The sequence below is a fragment of the Hemicordylus capensis genome, chromosome 3 (genome assembly GCF_027244095.1).
Source record: "Hemicordylus capensis ecotype Gifberg chromosome 3, rHemCap1.1.pri, whole genome shotgun sequence".
Classification (NCBI taxonomy): Eukaryota; Metazoa; Chordata; class Lepidosauria; order Squamata; family Cordylidae; genus Hemicordylus; species Hemicordylus capensis.
In genome coordinates, this window is record NC_069659.1 from 314093302 (window position 1) to 314111437 (window position 18136).

General features: G+C 46.6%; 1 protein-coding gene and 1 long non-coding RNA gene across 6 annotated transcripts in view; one reads left to right on the forward strand and one right to left on the reverse strand.

Annotated features, from left to right (window-relative positions):
* Nucleotides 1-7049, forward strand: part of LOC128349830 (uncharacterized) — a 49925-nt gene extending 42876 nt beyond the window's left edge. Inside the window, exon 4 of the long non-coding RNA XR_008319024.1 lies at nt 6721-7049. This is a non-coding gene — a long non-coding RNA (uncharacterized LOC128349830). The remainder of the gene's footprint in view (nt 1-6720) is intronic.
* XRN1 (5'-3' exoribonuclease 1) overlaps nt 1-17906 on the reverse strand; it is a 120434-nt gene extending 102528 nt beyond the window's left edge. For 4 of the 5 annotated variants that reach the window (XM_053306889.1, XM_053306887.1, XM_053306888.1 and 1 more), the window contains exon 1: nt 10523-10924. In XM_053306889.1, the coding sequence (XP_053162864.1) occupies nt 10523-10597 (75 nt within the window). In that variant the 5' untranslated portion in view covers nt 10598-10924. Of the gene's footprint in view, nt 1-10522; nt 10925-17720 lie in introns of those variants that run through there. The other variant, XM_053306886.1, reaches the window with a different exon arrangement.
* Between the last annotated feature and the right edge of the window lie 230 nt (nt 17907-18136).

Sequence of the window (18136 nt, forward strand, 5' to 3'; positions counted from 1 at the left end):
ACGATCTTGCGTCGAGGTTCCACCAACTGGCGTTCCCAGAGGAGAGCCGGGGAGAGCCACCAGCGCAGGGAGAGCTTGACTTCTGGAGAGATCAGAATGGATTTCCTTGAAACCACCATGATGTCATCCTGCCAAGGGAGGAGCAACCACTGAAGAGGGCGCGAGTGCCACCTGGCCCAGGGGGTGCACTCCAGGCAAGCTATCATGGACCCCAGGGCTTGAGCCAGAACCATGATGTCTGCCTTGCGTTTGTGGAGTAAGTGACACAGTTGACCAATGATCTTGTCGCTGCGTTCCTGGGGCAGTTGAATTGTACCCTGAGCGGTTTCAAACATCGCCCCCAGATGCACCAGCTGTTGCGATGGAATGAGGTGGCTCTTTTCTGTATTGACCACGAACTTGTGGTCCCTCAGGGCCGTCAGCGTCGTGTGAACATCTGTGATGGCCTGGTTCTTTGAGAGTGCTCTGACGAGCAAATCGTCCAAATACGAGTGGACGTTCACCCCTTGGAGGCATAGGTGGGAGACTAGGGAGACCATGATTTTCTTAAATACCCTTGGGGCGGATGACAGGTCATAGGGCAGGGCACGGTACTGGAAGTGACTCCTGTTGTACTCGAAGCTCAGATATTTGCGTTCGACATCCCTGATAGGAATGTGTAAATATGCCTCGGAAAGATCTACCAATGCCAAATAATCCCCTGGGCAGATGGTTTCCTTGATGGTATGGAGAGACTCCATCCTGAACTTCTTTTTCCATACATAGCAGTTGAACGTCTTGAGGTCAAGGATGGCCCTCCAGGAGCCGTCCTTCTTTGGCACTAGAAAGAGGATAGAGTAGGTGCCTTGATATTTTTGAGTAGAGAGCACGGTCTCTATTGCCCGTATCTGGAGCAGATGATGTACTGCTTGAAGCATCTGCTGATGCTTGGCTGGATTGGAGGACCATGGTGTAGGGATGAAACGATGAGGGAGAGTAGAGATGAGGTCTCCTGTGTAGCCGTTGGTCACCGTATCTATCACCCAGGCATCAGAGGCCATGGACATCCAGGTTACGCAGAAGTCTGCCAGCCTGCCGCCCACTGGGGTGGTGTCATTGTCTACGTTGTGAGTAGGAGGAGATAAATCGTCTGGAGGCAGATCCCTGGAATTACCCCGGTTTCGTTGCCGCCACTGTGGTCTGCTGGAGCCTTTGGGGGCCTGGTGTTGGAATTCTCTACTGACATAGCTTTGGTTGTTGGGCTGCTTGTAGGGGCGAAAGGAGCTGTGTGAGCCACGAAAAAAGCATCTCGAGTCCCTGTGGGCAGATGGCATAGCCTTCATTTTGTCCTGTATCTCAACAAGGACAGGTTCTAGTGCCGGGCCGAAGAGGTCAGATCCTGCAAAGGAGCCGATGTCAGAGCCAATTTAGATTTAGAATCTATATTCCAGGCCTTTAGCCAGAGCGCCCTGCGAACAGCTACGCCCGCCACCATGGCCCTAGAGGAGTGCTGAATGCAGTCCAAGCTCGAGTCCACCATAAGGGCAGCGGCTTTGGCCATTTTATTTCTGCCCTGGAGTAGTTTGGGGCGCTCAGGAGGCACCATTTTGACCAGCTCTTTAGCCCATAGTACTGACACCCTGGCGAAAATAGAGTTGGTAGTGGCGATCTTTATAGAAGTGGCAGAGGCGTCATTGACCTTCTTTAAGAGTGTGTCACAGCGCCTGTCTTCTTGGGATTTAAGCTGTTCCTGATCCTCGGCGTGCAGGATGGCCCCTGAGACCAGTTGGGCCATGGGAGGGTCCATTTTGGGGGTGGCCAGTAATTTAGATACCTCAGTGGGTAGCTGGTAGAGTTTCTTGGGCAAGCTGCCAATTGGTTTGGATGATGCTGGCCTCTGCCATTCTGCACACATCACCCTGCGGAAGAGAGGAGGGAAGGGTACTACCGATGCTACTGGTTCCGAGGATGGGAAAACTTGTTGATCTAGAGTGGATGAAGGCTGTGTGGGCTCAGAAGGAGAAACATCATTAATCACACGCTTTGCCTTAGTCAAGAGTACCTCAAAATCAGCAGAGGAGAAAAGCCTGGCAGAATTAACAATAGGGGGAGCCATCTCTTCCTCTGAGAGTTCCCCTTCCTCCTTTTCTGAGTCTATGGGTTCCAAAGGGTCCAAGGGATGCAAATGCGAGGAGTCGCCCCCTGAAGGTGAACAAGGGGGGCGGGGGAAGTGGGTTTTTCTGGAAGGAGGGGAGGTAAGGAGGGCCCGTTAGGTGCCGGGGGGAGGGGGGGAGGGTTGGCAGGAGCAGGGCAGGTAGGAGGTTTGGGTTTTCTTGGCCTCTTGACTCCCCAGGGGGGAGGACAAGGAGGAAGAAGAGGAACTTCTATGTCTGTGCTTACTCCTGTGGGGCAGGATTCTGGGCATGAACAGGCCATGTTCAGAAATGGGGATGGCTTGCCTGCGTGGACTGGAATCAGGCGATGGCGAGGAAAGCCTCTTGCTGCCCCGCCTGTTGAGTAACCGCCTGTGTCTTGTACTAAGTACTGGAGCAGGTGGAGGCAGCGCAGTATCAGTAGGGGGTGCCTGGGGCAGGATAGAGGGGTTGCCCACAGGATCTGGAATAATCTGACCTGGGGACCCAGGGTTCGGAGCTGCAGGTGGCTCAATGGAAAACTCCCTCCTAAAAAATTCCCTAAGCCATTGAGTAGCCCACGGGGGGGAAAGGATCAGTACTCACAGGAGGCGAACGTGGAGGCTGAGAAGAAGATGGTCGGGTGGGAGACTGATCCTGCAGTGGGGAGGGAATGCACGGGCCAGCTGGTTTCCCCTCAACCAATGAGCCCTCATTGGGCAGAGGGAAAAACGCCGGGAAAGTGCCCGGGGGGGGGGCTCCAGATGCCTTCCTCAATGCTGGGGCGTTTCTTAGCCTTTTCCTTTGGTTTGGCGCCATTTTTGCTTGGTTTCAGTTTTGAGCTCCGACATACCACTTGGATAAGCAGCCGCTCACTCAGGTGTTTGTGTCCTTCCATCCTCTGCAAAGTCTCCTTTTGTTTCTTTTTCTTTTTAGAAGACTGTTGGCCCCCAATGTGTTTTGACTTCTTGAGGGCTTTAGCATGAAGCTGCCCAGGATTCTCTGTCCCTGTTGCCTTGGGAGCCGAAATGGCAGCAGTCGATGGCCGCATCGGACTGAGTCGCAGCAAGCGAAAAGGCAACCTTCCCGCCACCTAGGTTCTGCAACTGAGAGCCCTCAGATAAGGAGCCTTGTAAAAGCTCCTCTGCATGAACCAATTCCATAACAAAAGGAAGAAAGTAACAAAAGGCAATTTGAAGTAAGCCAATCAGACTAAATTAGCAACTGAAAAAACTAATTTACAGTGGAATAAGAGAAGACCGAATTGAGCACAAACTCTCCTCCCACCCTTGCACAAGCTAAGATAGGGAAGGAGGAGCAGGTTAGAGACGAGTAAATGATTACCCGAAGGTAGAAAATCTGAAAAGCAGCAAGAGCTCTCTCTCCAAATGACTTGTCCCGAGCGAGACAGAACTGGAACTGGGCTGGGAGGTAGCCACACCTCCAAACAATTCACGAGGTCCAGTTCTGTCTCGGGCATGCTCAGCTCACTACCCATCATGAGGATCTCCTACTCAGGGGGGAAATAAGATAAAAGCAAAACCAAAACAAGCATCAAGGCAATCTTCTTAACTATTCACTGAGAATGTGTAGTGACTTCAAATTTGGTAAACTAAAGCAAGTGAACACTTGGGATGAAATTTCTGACAGGGCCAGAGCTAAAAGCAGTATTTGGAAAATAAAATTATATTTTCCTTCTTCCTGGCATTAACAGGGTACAATATCATATGCTTGGAAGCTTGTTTAATGAAGGAGAGAATTATAGTTCAAAGCTTTCATCAGGTGTACATAGGGTCTCAGGTTTACCATTCTTTCCCTAAATAATGTTTCCTTCCACTGTAAGTAGTTCTAATATATATATGCTATAACCTTCAGTCATCTCTGCAAGGATCACTTTAGTCTGTTAGCCCATTTACAGTCATTTATAGCATAGTGATAGCATGATAATTGCCCCCAGGCTGTTTGTTTATGTGAAAACTTGCTGAGCAGGTTTTTTTCCTGCTTTCACTGAAGGCAACCACGCAACAATTACAGGTTCAATAACACCACCAGAAAATATAAATGGTAATTTTAAAAATATATATAAATAGTACTACCCCTTACTATCTCTGATGTATGAATACCACCCACATTATTTTTTATTCATTTATTTACCACCCAAAACTTATGTCTCTAGGCAGTTCTCAAGAAAACAGTACAAATTAAAACAAAATCAAAATGTTAAGAAAATTTAAAATGTTAGTAACTGTAAGTTTAAAAGCCTGGGTGAAAAATGTGTCTTAACTGCCTTCTTAAAAGTTATCAGAGATGGAGAGGCTCTTATCTTAGCAGGGAGCACATTCCAAAGCCTCAGAGCAGCAATGGAGAAAGCCTGCACCTGAGTAGCCACCAGAGCAGCTGGTGGCAACTGCAGACAAACCTCTCCAGATGATCTTAACAGGCGGTGGGGCTCATGGCAAAGAAGACATTCTCTTAAATACCCAAGGCCTAAGCTGTTTAGGGCTTTATAGGTTATAACCAGAACCTTGTGTTTTGCCCAGAAACCTATCAATATCCAATGTAGCTGTTTTAGTATAGGAGTAATATGGTCTGTCCGAGATGACCCAGTGACCAACCTGGCTGCCACATTCTGTACCAACTGCAGTCTCCAGACTATGTACAAAGGCAGCCCCACATAGGGCACATTGCAGTAGTCAAGTTTGGAGATTACTAGCATATGTACCACTGTTCTGAAGTTGTTTATCTCAAGAAATGGATGCAGCTGGAGTATCAGCTGAAGCTGATAGAAAGCACCTCTGCCCACCACCTCAACCTGGAACACCAGGGAGAGGTTTGGATCCCAAAGCACTCCCAGACTGTGTACCTGTTCCTTCTGGGGAAGTGTGACCCCATCCAGAACTGGCAGATCAAAATCGTCTCCCAAGTTCCAACCCCACACAGTAAGTACTTCTGTCTTAACTGGTTTCAGTCTGTTTGTTATCCCTCATCCAGCCCATCACCGCCTCCTGGCAGACACTTAGGGAGGTTATACCTTCTCCTGATGATGTTGACATGGAGAAATAGATGTGGATGTCATCAGCATACTGATAACAGCCTGCACCAGATCTCCTGATGATCTCTCCCAGCAGTTTCATGTAGATGTTTAAAAGCACTGGAAACTATATGGAGTCCTGAGCAACACCAAACAAAAGTTCAAATTTTGAAGAGCAACAGTCTCCAAGGAACACCATCTGGAATCTGCCCAAAAGGTTGGAGCAGAGCCACTGCAAAACAGTGCCTCCCACCCCCAACTCCCTCAGACGCTCCAAAAGGATAACATGGTCAATAGTATCAAAAGCCACCAAGAGATCCAAAAGGACCAACGAAGTCACTATCCCTCTGCCAATTGGAGATCATCCATCAGGCTGACAAAGGCAGTCTCCACCAGTAACAGGGATTCCCAGTTGTTGTTGACTACAACTCCCAGAATCACCAGCTGCAATGGCTTTTGCTTGGGGATTATGGGAGTTGTAGTCAACATCTGGGAATCCTTGTGTGAGGGAACACTGGTCTCCACCCCATAGTCCGCCCAAAGGCTAGTTTGAAATGGGTCTAGATAATCAGTTTTCTCCAAGACTGCCTGGAGCTGAGTAGCCACCACCTTCTATTACCTCGCCTAACCATGGAAGTTTGAAGATAGGCCTAAACCATACTCAAGATTTTTACTACTTGTCAATCCACAGATGTTGTTTATGCTATTGTCTGTCCCTGTGGTCTTTTTTATGTAGGTCAGACTAGTAGACCTATACTAGTTGCTATAGTAGACCTCTGAGAACTCAAATTACAGAACAAAAGGGTAAAATTAGAATTAAAAACATGCAGGCCCCCCTTACTGCTCATTTCATCAAATTTAAACACTCACCAGAGGCAATGAAATTATTTGCCATTGAGACAGTTAATACAAGAAAAGGGGAAGAGTTGAGTTCTAAATTAAACCAAAGAGAGGCCTTTTGGATCTTTACTTTAAAATCCATTTCCCGTATGGGTCTTAGTGAACATTTGGATCTCTCTTCATACCTACAAAGAATTAATTATATGTGTTTAATACTGCTTTTAAAAAATTATTCCTAACAGAACATTTTATCCCTTTAAAGATTTTGGGTTTAACCAACATACTTTAACACAGCTGTTATAAGTAGCTGTAGTTGAATACAAGTTATTCATTCAGTTAGAAACTTTTGAGGAGAGAGGTTCTGAATAACCCTGGGGAAATACCATTTACATTAGATGGGAATCTTATATTGGCGAGTTACTATATGCCACTTATTTATAAGCCTGAATATTTGAACAAACTTGATTTTAGGGATTCTAGTTAAAATAGAGTACAATGACTTATAATATGTAATAATGATAATGTATAGGGGCAAACATCTAAATAACAGTCTTTTGCTGTCAATGACCAATGTTCTATTTATGATGTATTAACAGTATTCATCAATATATGCTTTTTATTAACCAATCAGGGACACTTTACAGCTTTGAGTCATTCATATATATATATATATAGAGAGAGAGAGAGAGATTACTATGACAATAATACATATTGGTGAATATGGGCATATTTTCATAGAATGAACATACGGTGGGAGAAGACTTGTGGACTCTCAAAGAAGGATCTATCATTCAGCACAGAAGTATAAAGATGTTATTTCTTATGAAGAACAATTTGAACTTTTATGAGCACTTGAAAAAGTTTATTGAAACAGCAAACATTACCAGAAAGCTGCTGTTTACACACTTCATCAATATTATACTGTTGTTTTTATCTATTTCTGTTGTTTGGATGTTATTTCTTACGTCCATATTTCTATTGTTGTTTGGATGTCATCTTGACTTGAATGATTTATTCATATTACTATACACATGTATGTTTCACCTTCAATATAATCTATATTTGTATATTGTTTTGTTATTGTTTTGTTATCAGATCTGTGGGGTTTTTTCATACCATGTTCTGGACCATAGAGAATCACAGGAGGGGAGCCAGAGTAGGATGGCTTTGCCTTGCAAAAGTGACAGTGAACTATATACTGTCTCTGCCCCTCCCAGTTCTGTGATTTTTTACAACTGTTTCGAACTACTGTCGCAATTGATTATGAAACATAGCCACTACTATCACCAATGCTTTATCAACAGCATTTATTTACTTAGACGACATTTGCCTCATTCTTCTTGGAGAAACCCCAAACAGCTTACAATAAGTAATGTATCATAAAATAACATTGGCTTGCACCCAAAGATGCCAAAGTAAAGTTTTGCTTAAGCAACAGGGATTTTGTACCCCCTTTCCCCCACTGCATCCCTATGGCCCCTCCCCACAAAACTGCTCCTGATGATTGAGGCCTGGCCAAGGGGACCTCCAGAATAGCATAGGATGTTGTACAGGAACTGCAGTGGAAGGGGTAACTTAAGGTATTCAGGGGCCACTTTGATCCCTTCTACTCATGTAAGAGCATCTTCAGATCCAAGCCATTATTAATATGTTCTCCTAATGCACATTTTTTTCTGTTTTCTTCTTTATACTACTTCTAGTACAGCCAAAGATTTCCATCCTCAATATTATCTCTGAATCTCACAGTTTATCAATCACAATGCACAAGAAGCTCACAACCATAAAATGCTCCAGGAGGACAACTCCAGCAGAACCATGAAGCACATTCTCCCTGTACAAAGACCAGTGCCCTTCAGCATTGTCTGAAAGCAGCTACCTGGAGCATTCAAATCAATTATGACTGGAAATTTTAATAGATTATAACCCAAGCATTATCACCTGGGAATGGATAATTGCATGTTTTTTCTTCCTGATGAAAATCAAAACATAGGAAACTTTGAAATCACACACTGCTGTAAACTTGGAGCTCATGCAGTGTGAACCAGAGTGTTGAGTTGCAGCACCACAAACCCTGGTTGAAATCTTTGCTCAGTTATGAAGCTGGCCTAGGGCAAGTTAGCATCTCCCAGCCCAGCCAAACTCACAGATCTGCTTGAAGGCTAAAATGCCTTCATCTCCTCTGAGAAAGGGCAAGATAAAGGTAAACTTGTGCCATCGAATCGGAGTCGACTCCTGGTGACCACAGAGCCATGTGGTTTTCTTTGGTAGTATACAGGAGGGATTTATGATTGCCATCTCCCACGCAGTATGAAATGCCTTTCAGCATCTTCCTATATAGTTGCTGCCTGTTATGTTTGGGAAACATACAAGCAGGGATTCAAACTGGCAACTTCTGGCTCGCTAGGCAAGTTATTTCCCCACTGCACCATTAGGTGGCTAATGGCAAGATACACAGGTATTAAATAATTTGGCCAAGCTGGATGGCTAAAACAATGGCTGACATCCAGTCTAAAAATTTCATGAAGGTAACTATTTTGTGTGTGCACATGTGCACACAGCAGTTTTCAGCAAACCCCCCCCCCCCAGCAACCAGTGCCTCCCAAAAATATGCTGAGGGACTTCCGGGGACATATTTTTAGAAAACACAGGCAACTTTAGAGGGAATAACACAAAATCATCCCTCTTCAGGCATGAACAAAAGTGTGCCCCTCACACAATTTTTTGGCTGGATGTCAGCCAGTGATGACCAAAGAGTAGACACACATTTTTATAAAATATGAGGACTAACATAGAACTTCCAAGACATTAAAGCAAAACAGAAAGTATAATTAAAATGTTTCACTGCTGCAAACCTTTTAGTTCTATGCTGGAATCTAAACCCTGGGGCGGGAAGCTCCAATAGAAACAAAAGTGAAACAAAATCTGTCAGCAGCAATATAAATAACCTTACAGTGTTGTGAGTTGATACATATTTCGCTCAGCAATTGCAGAAGTGCATTTTAATCCTGTGTTTTAAAATAAAGCTACAGAAAATAATGTTCTGTTATTATGGTTAATGCCAAACTATTTGATATTTACTTCGCAGTTAAGTACAGATGTGATTTATTCCAAGCAAATGTATACAGCATTGCACCTGCAGGGTAATATGCCTAACATATTAGACAGTTCAGTAACTACACAGCTGTAGCCATCCTGAAACAAATAAAACCACCTTAAAATGAGGATGGAAATTTCACTTTTACTTAAAGTGGCAGTTTACTTAGCTAAAAGCTTTAATTGGCTGGTCACCAAATAAGAGCAAATTCAGAAGTAAGCAAATGAGAAACAGTGGCTGAGTTACTGAAGGTTTGTGGATTCTCATTCTAGGTGACGGCCTGGACGCTCATGTTCAAGCTTTCTGAATTGGGGTGGGGGGTCGGGTCAGGACGGGACTTGGTAACTATGTTACCAGTCTCTCTGAATTCAAACGCTTGAACCAGATCAAGGATGGAAGCAGAAAGTTAACCAGGAGCTTTCCCAGACAGCAGGCTTCACTGCGAGTTTGAAGTTGTTCCAAAAAACCGATGTAAATAGTGGATTTTTTTTTAACCCCGGATATAAATCAGGCTACACTTTTAATGTGCAGTGAAGAACCTGAATTGTGTGTGTCTCCGGAACTGCTTCCCGATAACTCGCAGGGACTTCGGAGTAAAGCTGACATATGTGAATACATTCCCTCCATTCTGGAGAAGATGCGAGTTAAAGGGCTTTAAATGCCCCAGGTGAAAAATTTCCTGGTATACTTAACAAAAGGGGAAATAATGAAGAGGAAAGCCTATTTATTGGACCAGCTTCTGATGATGTGAGAGTACACAAGCTTTCCAAATACACAGAACTCTTCAGGGGACAGAATAAACAAAAAGCAGAGCATAGCTTGCGGATGAAAACACTGATATCACTCCTGTTCGAAACAGATCCCGAAAGCGAAGCGCCTGACGCCTCTGGGCCAAGAGACAAGGTTTACACCGAGTTCCGTGGAACTTTCTCCGCGACGAGCTTCACGTTTACTTGAACGAAAAGCCGGAGGCTGCCATCGCAGGGACGGAGAAAAGGCTAGAGGGCGATGGGTCACGAACCAGCCTTTCCCTAGTGACTGCTTTGACACTCGCCATCGCCTCCCGCAAACTGCTTCCCACCCGCCGCGGTGTGTGTGGGGGGGGGGCGGAGGGAGACCCAAACCTGAAAAACGGGGAAGGTGGGGATGGTGTTTCCCAGCGAGCAGCAATAAGCCGAGGAACCCAGTTATCCCAGCCTGGACTGCAGGATTAAACTGAGCTTGGTCTGATGTCCACAAGCAGATGAAGGCTTCCTGGTAAAAAGAGCAGCTGCCTCCGACGAAAGGTCAAGGCAAGATTTCCAGGATGCCGCCGCCTGCCCCAGACTGGCACCAGCGCCTGGGAGAAAAGAAAGCGCCCCCCCGCCACACACACACACACACACCTGAGAGGCCCCCAGGCCCTCCAAAGAAATGGGGCAGGGGAGAACCCAAGCCGCTTCTCACCTGATGCTCCTTCAGCACCTGACTGAGGCAGGGATATCGTTCGGAGACCCACCGGTAAAACTTCGGCACCCCCATGGCAGCGGCGGCTCTTCACCTCGGCGACCCGCTCAGGCTCCAACCCTACCGAACCCAAACAAGCGCTCCTGCCACTTTCCTGCAGACGACAAACGCTTCCTTCCGCCAGCGCCAGGGGCCTGCGCTTGCCATAGAGCAGCTCTCGCTAGAGCGCCCGGTTTGCGTCAACGGGGAAAACACGGCAGGCACATTCACCCTCTGCTGGGCGCCTCGAAAACTGCAAGCTTCCTGTCTTTCTGTTGTCGTTCACAGCAGGTTAATGAAATGGTGCTGTAGCACCTAAACGAAAAGGAGCTTCATTTGACCATACTGAGCATGCTCCAATGTTCTGAACATGCTCATATGCACAGTGCATGACTCGTTGATGGACAGGGGAAAGTGGTGCTACAGTTGTTAACAGAGGCGGGAGGAAAAAGGAGACAGCAGGAAATGAAACGGCCTTTCCGCACAACACTTTTCCCACTCTCTTCTACAGGCACGCCGGTGATAGGATGAATTTACGGCTGACGTCAAAACCAAAGTAGGCTTTCGGTACTACGAGTGATTGTGACGTTTGAGTATGTGTCCATTTGACAGATGACATTAGCTGGAATGTTTTCCCTATTACATAAATGTTCGATGCCCAGGAGCTTTGCAAGAAAAGACAGTGCAAATACGATGCTAGATTAGAAATTTTGGCTGCACGCACTAGCGCAAGAGCCGAGACAGGTGGCTTAAAGCCCTCTGGTCTCCTTTATAGCTGGGTCGGATGACTAGATTAGGAGAACAGAGATATTTTACCTTTGATTGTGGTTCAGAAGAGGGCATTTCAATTGGTGCTGGTTTTACTATGCCTGCATAAATACATCACACTGGTTGGAACTCCTATTACACAACCATTCAAAGAGCCCCATCCTTTGCCTTTGGATCATACACGCCCTCCCCATCCTAAAACTGTCAGCCAAACATTCTTAACGCTCACAGCTTAGAAATGTAGGCAAATGGTTACCCATAAAAGTGTATTTATATTACCTTTTGCTTAGGAGAAGGCCAGGATATAAACATTCCATCCTTCCTCAAAGTAGCATATTGTGGCATATATTGTTCCCCATTTTATTCCAACATCAGGCTTGTGAGCTGAAAGCAACTGGCCCAGTGTTTTGCTGGAATTTGCTGCCTGATGTCCTCAGCCCAACCCTATTCCAGTAACACTACTCCAGTAGTGGTGTGTCCGAACCAGTCCGGCAGCCATTCCAAAGAATGGCCGAACTGCCGGACCGGTCCGGCCCTGCCTGGTCCGGGTCCGGGTGGGGGGTATGTCTTTAAGGGCGGGGAGGGCTTGCTTAGCCTTCCCGCCTCCTTGCCCCCGCCAGCGCCCGTATTGTACTGTATAGGGGCGCTGGAAACCAGCCGCCCCCCCCCCCGCCGCCGCCGCGGCGAAATAACCTCTAAAACCATCCAGCCCTCCCTCCCTCCCAGCTAGCTGCCCGCCCACCCACCCACCCAGTCGCTCACCCGGTCGCTGGATAAAAAGCGAGAGGAGCTCCGGCACAGAGCTCCTCTCGCTTGGAAGGCCTCCAGCAGAATGGTGGCTTGCGCGCGCGCGCATGCGCGCGCCGCAAACCACGCCGTTCTCCGGAGGCCCGGTCTACCCGGCGGGAAAGGGCCGGGTAGACCGGGCCTCCGATCGCTGGGTAGACCGGGCCTCCGATCGCCGGAGGCCCGGTCTACCCAGCGATCGGAGGCCCGGTCTACCCGGCGGGAAAGGGCCGGGTAGACCGGGCCTCCGATCGCTGGGTAGACCGGGCCTCCGGCGATCGGAGGCCCGGTCTACCCAGCGATCGGAGGCCCGGTCTACCCGGCCCTCCGGAGAACGGTGTGGTTTGCGGCGCGCGCATGCGCGCGCGCGCGCAAGCCACCATTCTGCTGGAGGCCTTCCAAGCGAGAGGAGCTCTGTGCCGGAGCTCCTCTCTCTTTTTATCCAGCGACCGGGTGAGCGACTGGGTGGGTGGGTGGGTGGGCGGGCAGCTAGCTGGGAGGGAGGGAGGGCTGGATGGTTTTAGAGGTTATTTCGCCGCCGCGGCGGCGGGGGGGGCGGCTGGTTTCCAGCGCCCCTATACAGTACAATACGGGCGCTGGCGGGGGCAAGGAGGCGGGAGGGCTAAGCAAGCCCTCCCCGCCCTAAAAACAAGGCCCCCCTTCGGTGCCGGTCCGGACTTCTCCGGACCGTGCACATCCCTATACTCCAGTGAAAGCAAAACTATAAAGTAGAGCTAAACATGCTTATTTTCAGTAAAGTGTTTAACCCTTGGGGCACAGATACTTTGACATTCAAAATTAACTATGAGTAAAAGCCATCTAATGGCACAGCGGGGAAATGACTTAACTAGCAAGCCAGAGGTTGCCAGTTCAGATTCCCGCTGGTAAACACCAATATCGGGCAGCAGCAATATAGGAAGATGCTAACGTGTGACTCGACAGCACACTTCACTTCACTTTAAAGGCTCGCATCAAAAATAAAGGTATTGAACTGAGGCCCAGCTTTTTCTCCCTCTGCTATCTGAAGTGAGGCAGGTGGGTAAATAGGACAGGAACTTCTTCACCATTGCACCAAGGCTGGAATTTTCTTCCATGCATGGCCCCTGCCCTTCTGTATTATCTGAAGACTTCACTGCAAGACTGGGAGTGGGGAGATATTTTGATGTTATTTTTATTTGTGTCTTACTGCTCCTTATATCATTCATTTTAAGTTGCATTGATAAATCTTGTATGTTTACCACTCTTCCTTCAGGTCACTGCAGTGGTACCTTTTACAATGGCAAACATTGCTCATACGAACAGCCCTGCTGGAAGGCCACAGGCAAGAGGTGAGGGCATGCCCTCTCTCCTGCTGTTGCTCCCCTGCAACTGGTATTCAGAGGCATATCTTGCCTCTGAGGCTGGAGATGGCCTATAGGCACCATACTTAACTTATTCTACTAATACAATGTTTTCTTCCTACTCCCTGTAGAGAGAGAGGGTGTGTGTGCATACACAAATAGGGATGTGCACGGACCGCGGAGGCACGGTCAGATGCCGGGTGTGTATGTCGCTTTAAGGGCGGGGGGTTGTACTTACCCCTACCGCCGCTTTCTCCCCTCCGGCACTCCATTTTTAAGTGAAATTTTTGGGGCAGCAGCGTTCCTCGCTGCTGCCCTGCCCCCTTGTTGCCTGCAAAAAGTGAAAGTAACTTCTGTGCATGCACGTGCCGCACACATCACACATGTTGTGCAGCGTGCGCATGTGCGGAAGTTACTTCAACTTTTCGCAGGCAACAAGGGGGCAGGGGCGGCAGGGAGGAATGCTGCCGCCCCAAAAATTTCACTAAAAAATGGAGCGCTGGAGAGGGAAAAGCAGACCGGTTTGTGCACATCCCTATATACAAACACAAGTAAGGGTGTCTGCCTATTGCAGGCCTGACATCAGTACTCTTGCCCAACATGGCTTATACTATCTGGCAGGGGGCTTGTTGTAGAAAGCCTGACAGAGATAATAAATGCTTCACTGAGAGAAGGCAGGATGCCTCATCTTAAGGAGCCTGCCTTGGATTCCTCAGAGCTGAGCAACTACAGGCCTGTCTCCAACCTTCTGTGGCTGGGCAAGGTACCTGAGAGGGTGGTGGCTTCCTAGCTTTAGATGGAGGAAACTGATTATCTAGACCCATTTCAGACTGGGTGGACTATGTGGTGGAGACTGCCTTGGTCAGCCTGATGGATGATCTCCAATTGACAGAGGAAGTGTGACTGTTGGTCCTTTTGGACCTCTTGGAGGCTTTCAATACTATCAACCACAGTATCCTTCTGGAGCGTCTGAGGGGGTTGGGAGTGGGAGGCACGGCTTTGCAGTGGTTCCGCTCCTACTTCTCAGGTAGGTTCCAGATGGTGTCCCTTGGAGACTGTTTTACAAAATCTGAATTTTTGTATAGTGCCCCTCAGGGCTCCGTACTGTCTCCGATGTTGTTTAACATCTACATGAAACCACTGGGAGAGATCATTAGATTTGGTGCAGGGTGCTTGAGATAAACGACCTCAGGACAGTGGTACATATGCTTGTAACTTCCAGACTGTATTACAGCAATGTGCTCTAGATGGGGCTGCCCTTCTATGTAGTCCGGAAGCTACAGTTGGTTGAGAATGTGGCAGTCTGGTTGGTCTCTGGGTCATCTCAGAGAGATCATGTTACTCCTGTATTGAAAGAGCTACATTGGCTGCTGATAAATTTCTGGGCAAAATACAAGGTGCTAATTATAACCTATAGAGCCCTAAACTGCTTGGGCCCTGGGTATTTAAGAGAACATTTTCTTTGTTATAAACCCCACCGCTCATTGAGATCATCAGGAGAGGTCTGTCTGCAGTTGCCACCAGCTTGTCTGGTGGCCACTTGGGGATGGGTCTTCTCCACTGCTACCCGGAAGCTTTGGAATGCTCTCCCTGCTGAAATAAGAGCCTCCCCATCTCTGACAATTTTAAGTCTTTAGAGACACATCTGTTCACCCAGGCTTTTAATTAAATAGTGTTTTAATAGTTTTAACATTGTTTTAAAATATTTAAAATTGTTGCAATGTGTCACTTTTTTCTGTTATCATTTATTCTGTTTTAACTGATGTTTTTACCTTTCTGTTGTAAACCGCCCAGAGACATGAGTTTGGGCCGTAAAGAAAAATGTTAAATAAATATTCTTCTGGCTATGCTGTTAAGTTATTTTCACAGCACTGAGAATGTAGAGAAGAGGTACCCTTTATAGTGGTGATTCTCTTCTGTTTAGTAAAGTAAAAGATAAAGTTGTACCATCTAGTCAGTGTCGACTCCTGGTGACCACAGAGCCGTGTGGTTTTCTTTAGTAGAATACAGGAGGGGTAGGTTTACCATTGCCATCTCCTGCTCAGTTTGAAATGATGCCTTTCAGCATCCTCCTATATCGCTGCTGCCTGATATAGGTGTTTCCAATAGTCTGGGAAACATACCAGCAGGGATTCAAACCAGCAACCTCTTGCTCCCCTAGGCAAGTTATTTCCCCGCTGCTCCATTAGTAGGCAACTTTTAAAGGCTTTGCTCCTGTACCGTTAATAGCCGCTTGATCTGCAGTTATAAATAGGTTATTGTGGTTGCCTCTGTGCCATAAAAAGCTTCACTTGCTGATTTCTGCAAATGGAGCTACTGTTAAAACCGTAGGAACAAGCCAGGCAGTTTTTCCTTATTCTGATCAGTTGGCAACCCAATGACACAGCCAGACGCTCAAAGCTAAAATGAGCAAAGTCAACCCCACCAATGCTGTGCAACATGTCAAACTAGTAATAAACTGGCATGCCTAGTGTCAAAATGTTACCAGGCTCGCTTGCAATGCCATTTTTTGTATGCTGGAATGCACGCCCAAACCAGAAAACATAGCCATTTTCTCATCTTGCTGGAAGAGACGCTGAAGCTGGCTGCATTCCTGAGAACACCAGTTGTTCTGACTAGGACTTCCTGGTGTTCCCAGGTAATTAAAGGACCGCAATAGTGGAAATACCAATTGAAGGGGAACATTAAATTTACAGCAAACAGCATTTTAAGGGAAAATTGGTAAAAAATGTACTTTAGATGGTATACTACTCCTACAATGATTGCAAAGATGGATAGTAATTACCCTGAAGATTGTTGGAAGTGTAAAAGCCATGTGGGGACATCTTATCATATGTGGTGGACATGTAGCAAAGCGCAATTCTCCAAAAAATTTCACTGTAAGATGCAAGAAATTTTAAACAAATTCCCCTTACTCTCCAAAGACTTTTGTTGTTGTTAAACATGACTAAATCCTATATTCCTACTAAGTATTTGGAGCTGTCTTTGTATATGATCACTGCAGCTAGGATCTTATATGCGGCTAAATGGAAACAACAAATAATCCCAATGGTAGATGAGTGGTTATTAAAATTATGGGAATATGCCTCTATGGCTATGGTTACTGCTTATTTACAGAATATTTCAGATGAAACCTTTTTTTATACTTGGGAGCCTTCCATAATTTACAATTTAGCACAGAGTCAACACCCCTATCCAAGATTTGGTTTTTCTTTCTAGAATATATAGCTATTTTGGTGTTTTTTCCCGTCTCTATTTTTTCTAATAATTCTTGGCAAGTGTAGATTGGTGTGGGTGGGTGTCTTTTTAAGAAGCTGGAGAACAGAGGGCTGCTGGATCTCCCGAATGATGTATGTAATTATGAGATGTCTAAGAATTGCTAACTGTAAAATTACTTTCTCTTCCTTTATTATTTACTGTTTTTTGTTTATGTCGTCTTGTTGCGGGGGGGGGGGAGATTTTATTTTTTAAAAAGGACTTAATAGGTAATAGGACTCAGATTGACACTCTGTTTGCATCTGAGCATATGCAGAGAATCAGAGCAGATGAGTTAGCATATAAAACAAACAAAAGGTAATGGAATGCAGGCTTCCTTCCACTCCCAGAGGGCGCCTCAAGCTGATAGCACCAGGTGCTGTGCTGTTTGTTTCCTGTCTCACCACTTAACAGTTTGGTGAGTGATGCCAGAGAGGTCTCCTCCCCCTGACTACCTCCCATTTCTATTCAAACTGATACTTGTTCAAAAGTACTTTCTAGGGATGTGCAAGGAACCGCGGCTGGGTGGTTCAAAGGCGGCGGGGATCTCCCTTTAAGAGTGAGGGCAGGGTGCACTTACCCCTCCTGCCGCTCCCCCCGCCGCTGGTGTCAGTTTTTTAAAAAAGTCCATCGGGGCAGCAGTGTACCTCCCTGCCGCCCCGTTGCCCTCGTCTTCCGGATATGACCGGAAGTTTGGGGGTGTAATGGCTTAGAGAAAAAGAGACAAAAGCTGTGTTCCATAGCTACCTGGTCTCAGTGGTGGCTGGTACTGTCAGTGACTTCCAGTCATATCCGGAATGTCTAACCCCTTCCTTAATGCTAAGACTTGGTAAACTCTACCAGAATCTGCAAACTGCTAATGCTTGCCTCTTTTTGCCATCAGTACCCGTTACCCCTCAATAAAGCAACTTTGTTTTCAAAGACACGTTTACCTATTTTTGTCTCTTTCCAGTGCATCCATATTGCAATCAACTTTTCCTAGTTTTTAAAAGGACAACATAGTTGCTTACCAATCTGCATCCATCTGAAGCTCATTTCCCCCACTTTGAGCCAAATTTTAAATAATTTTAAACCAGTTCAGATTCAAACCAATTTGGTTCAAACTCAGCCATTAAAATGAGTGCCAGTCTGATGACGAACCAAACTGAGCCCAGTTGTTCGGACAGACTCGAGCCTTCGTTTTAGTAAGCGGTGGCCATTTTGTGACACTTGTGTCACTAGAATTGATTGGCCGAGCTCCTGCTTCCCTGTCTGGCCCTTTGGTAGGCTTGGAAACGTTGCCACTCATGGCAAACTGTCAAACGACTGGCCAGTGGGGAGGGACAAGGGGGGACTGCAAAGGCGGGGAATTCATATAATATTTAAAGGCAAGCCCTGGCCGTGCAAAATCATTCTACTGAGAGAGAGAGAAAGCTAGCTAGTTAAA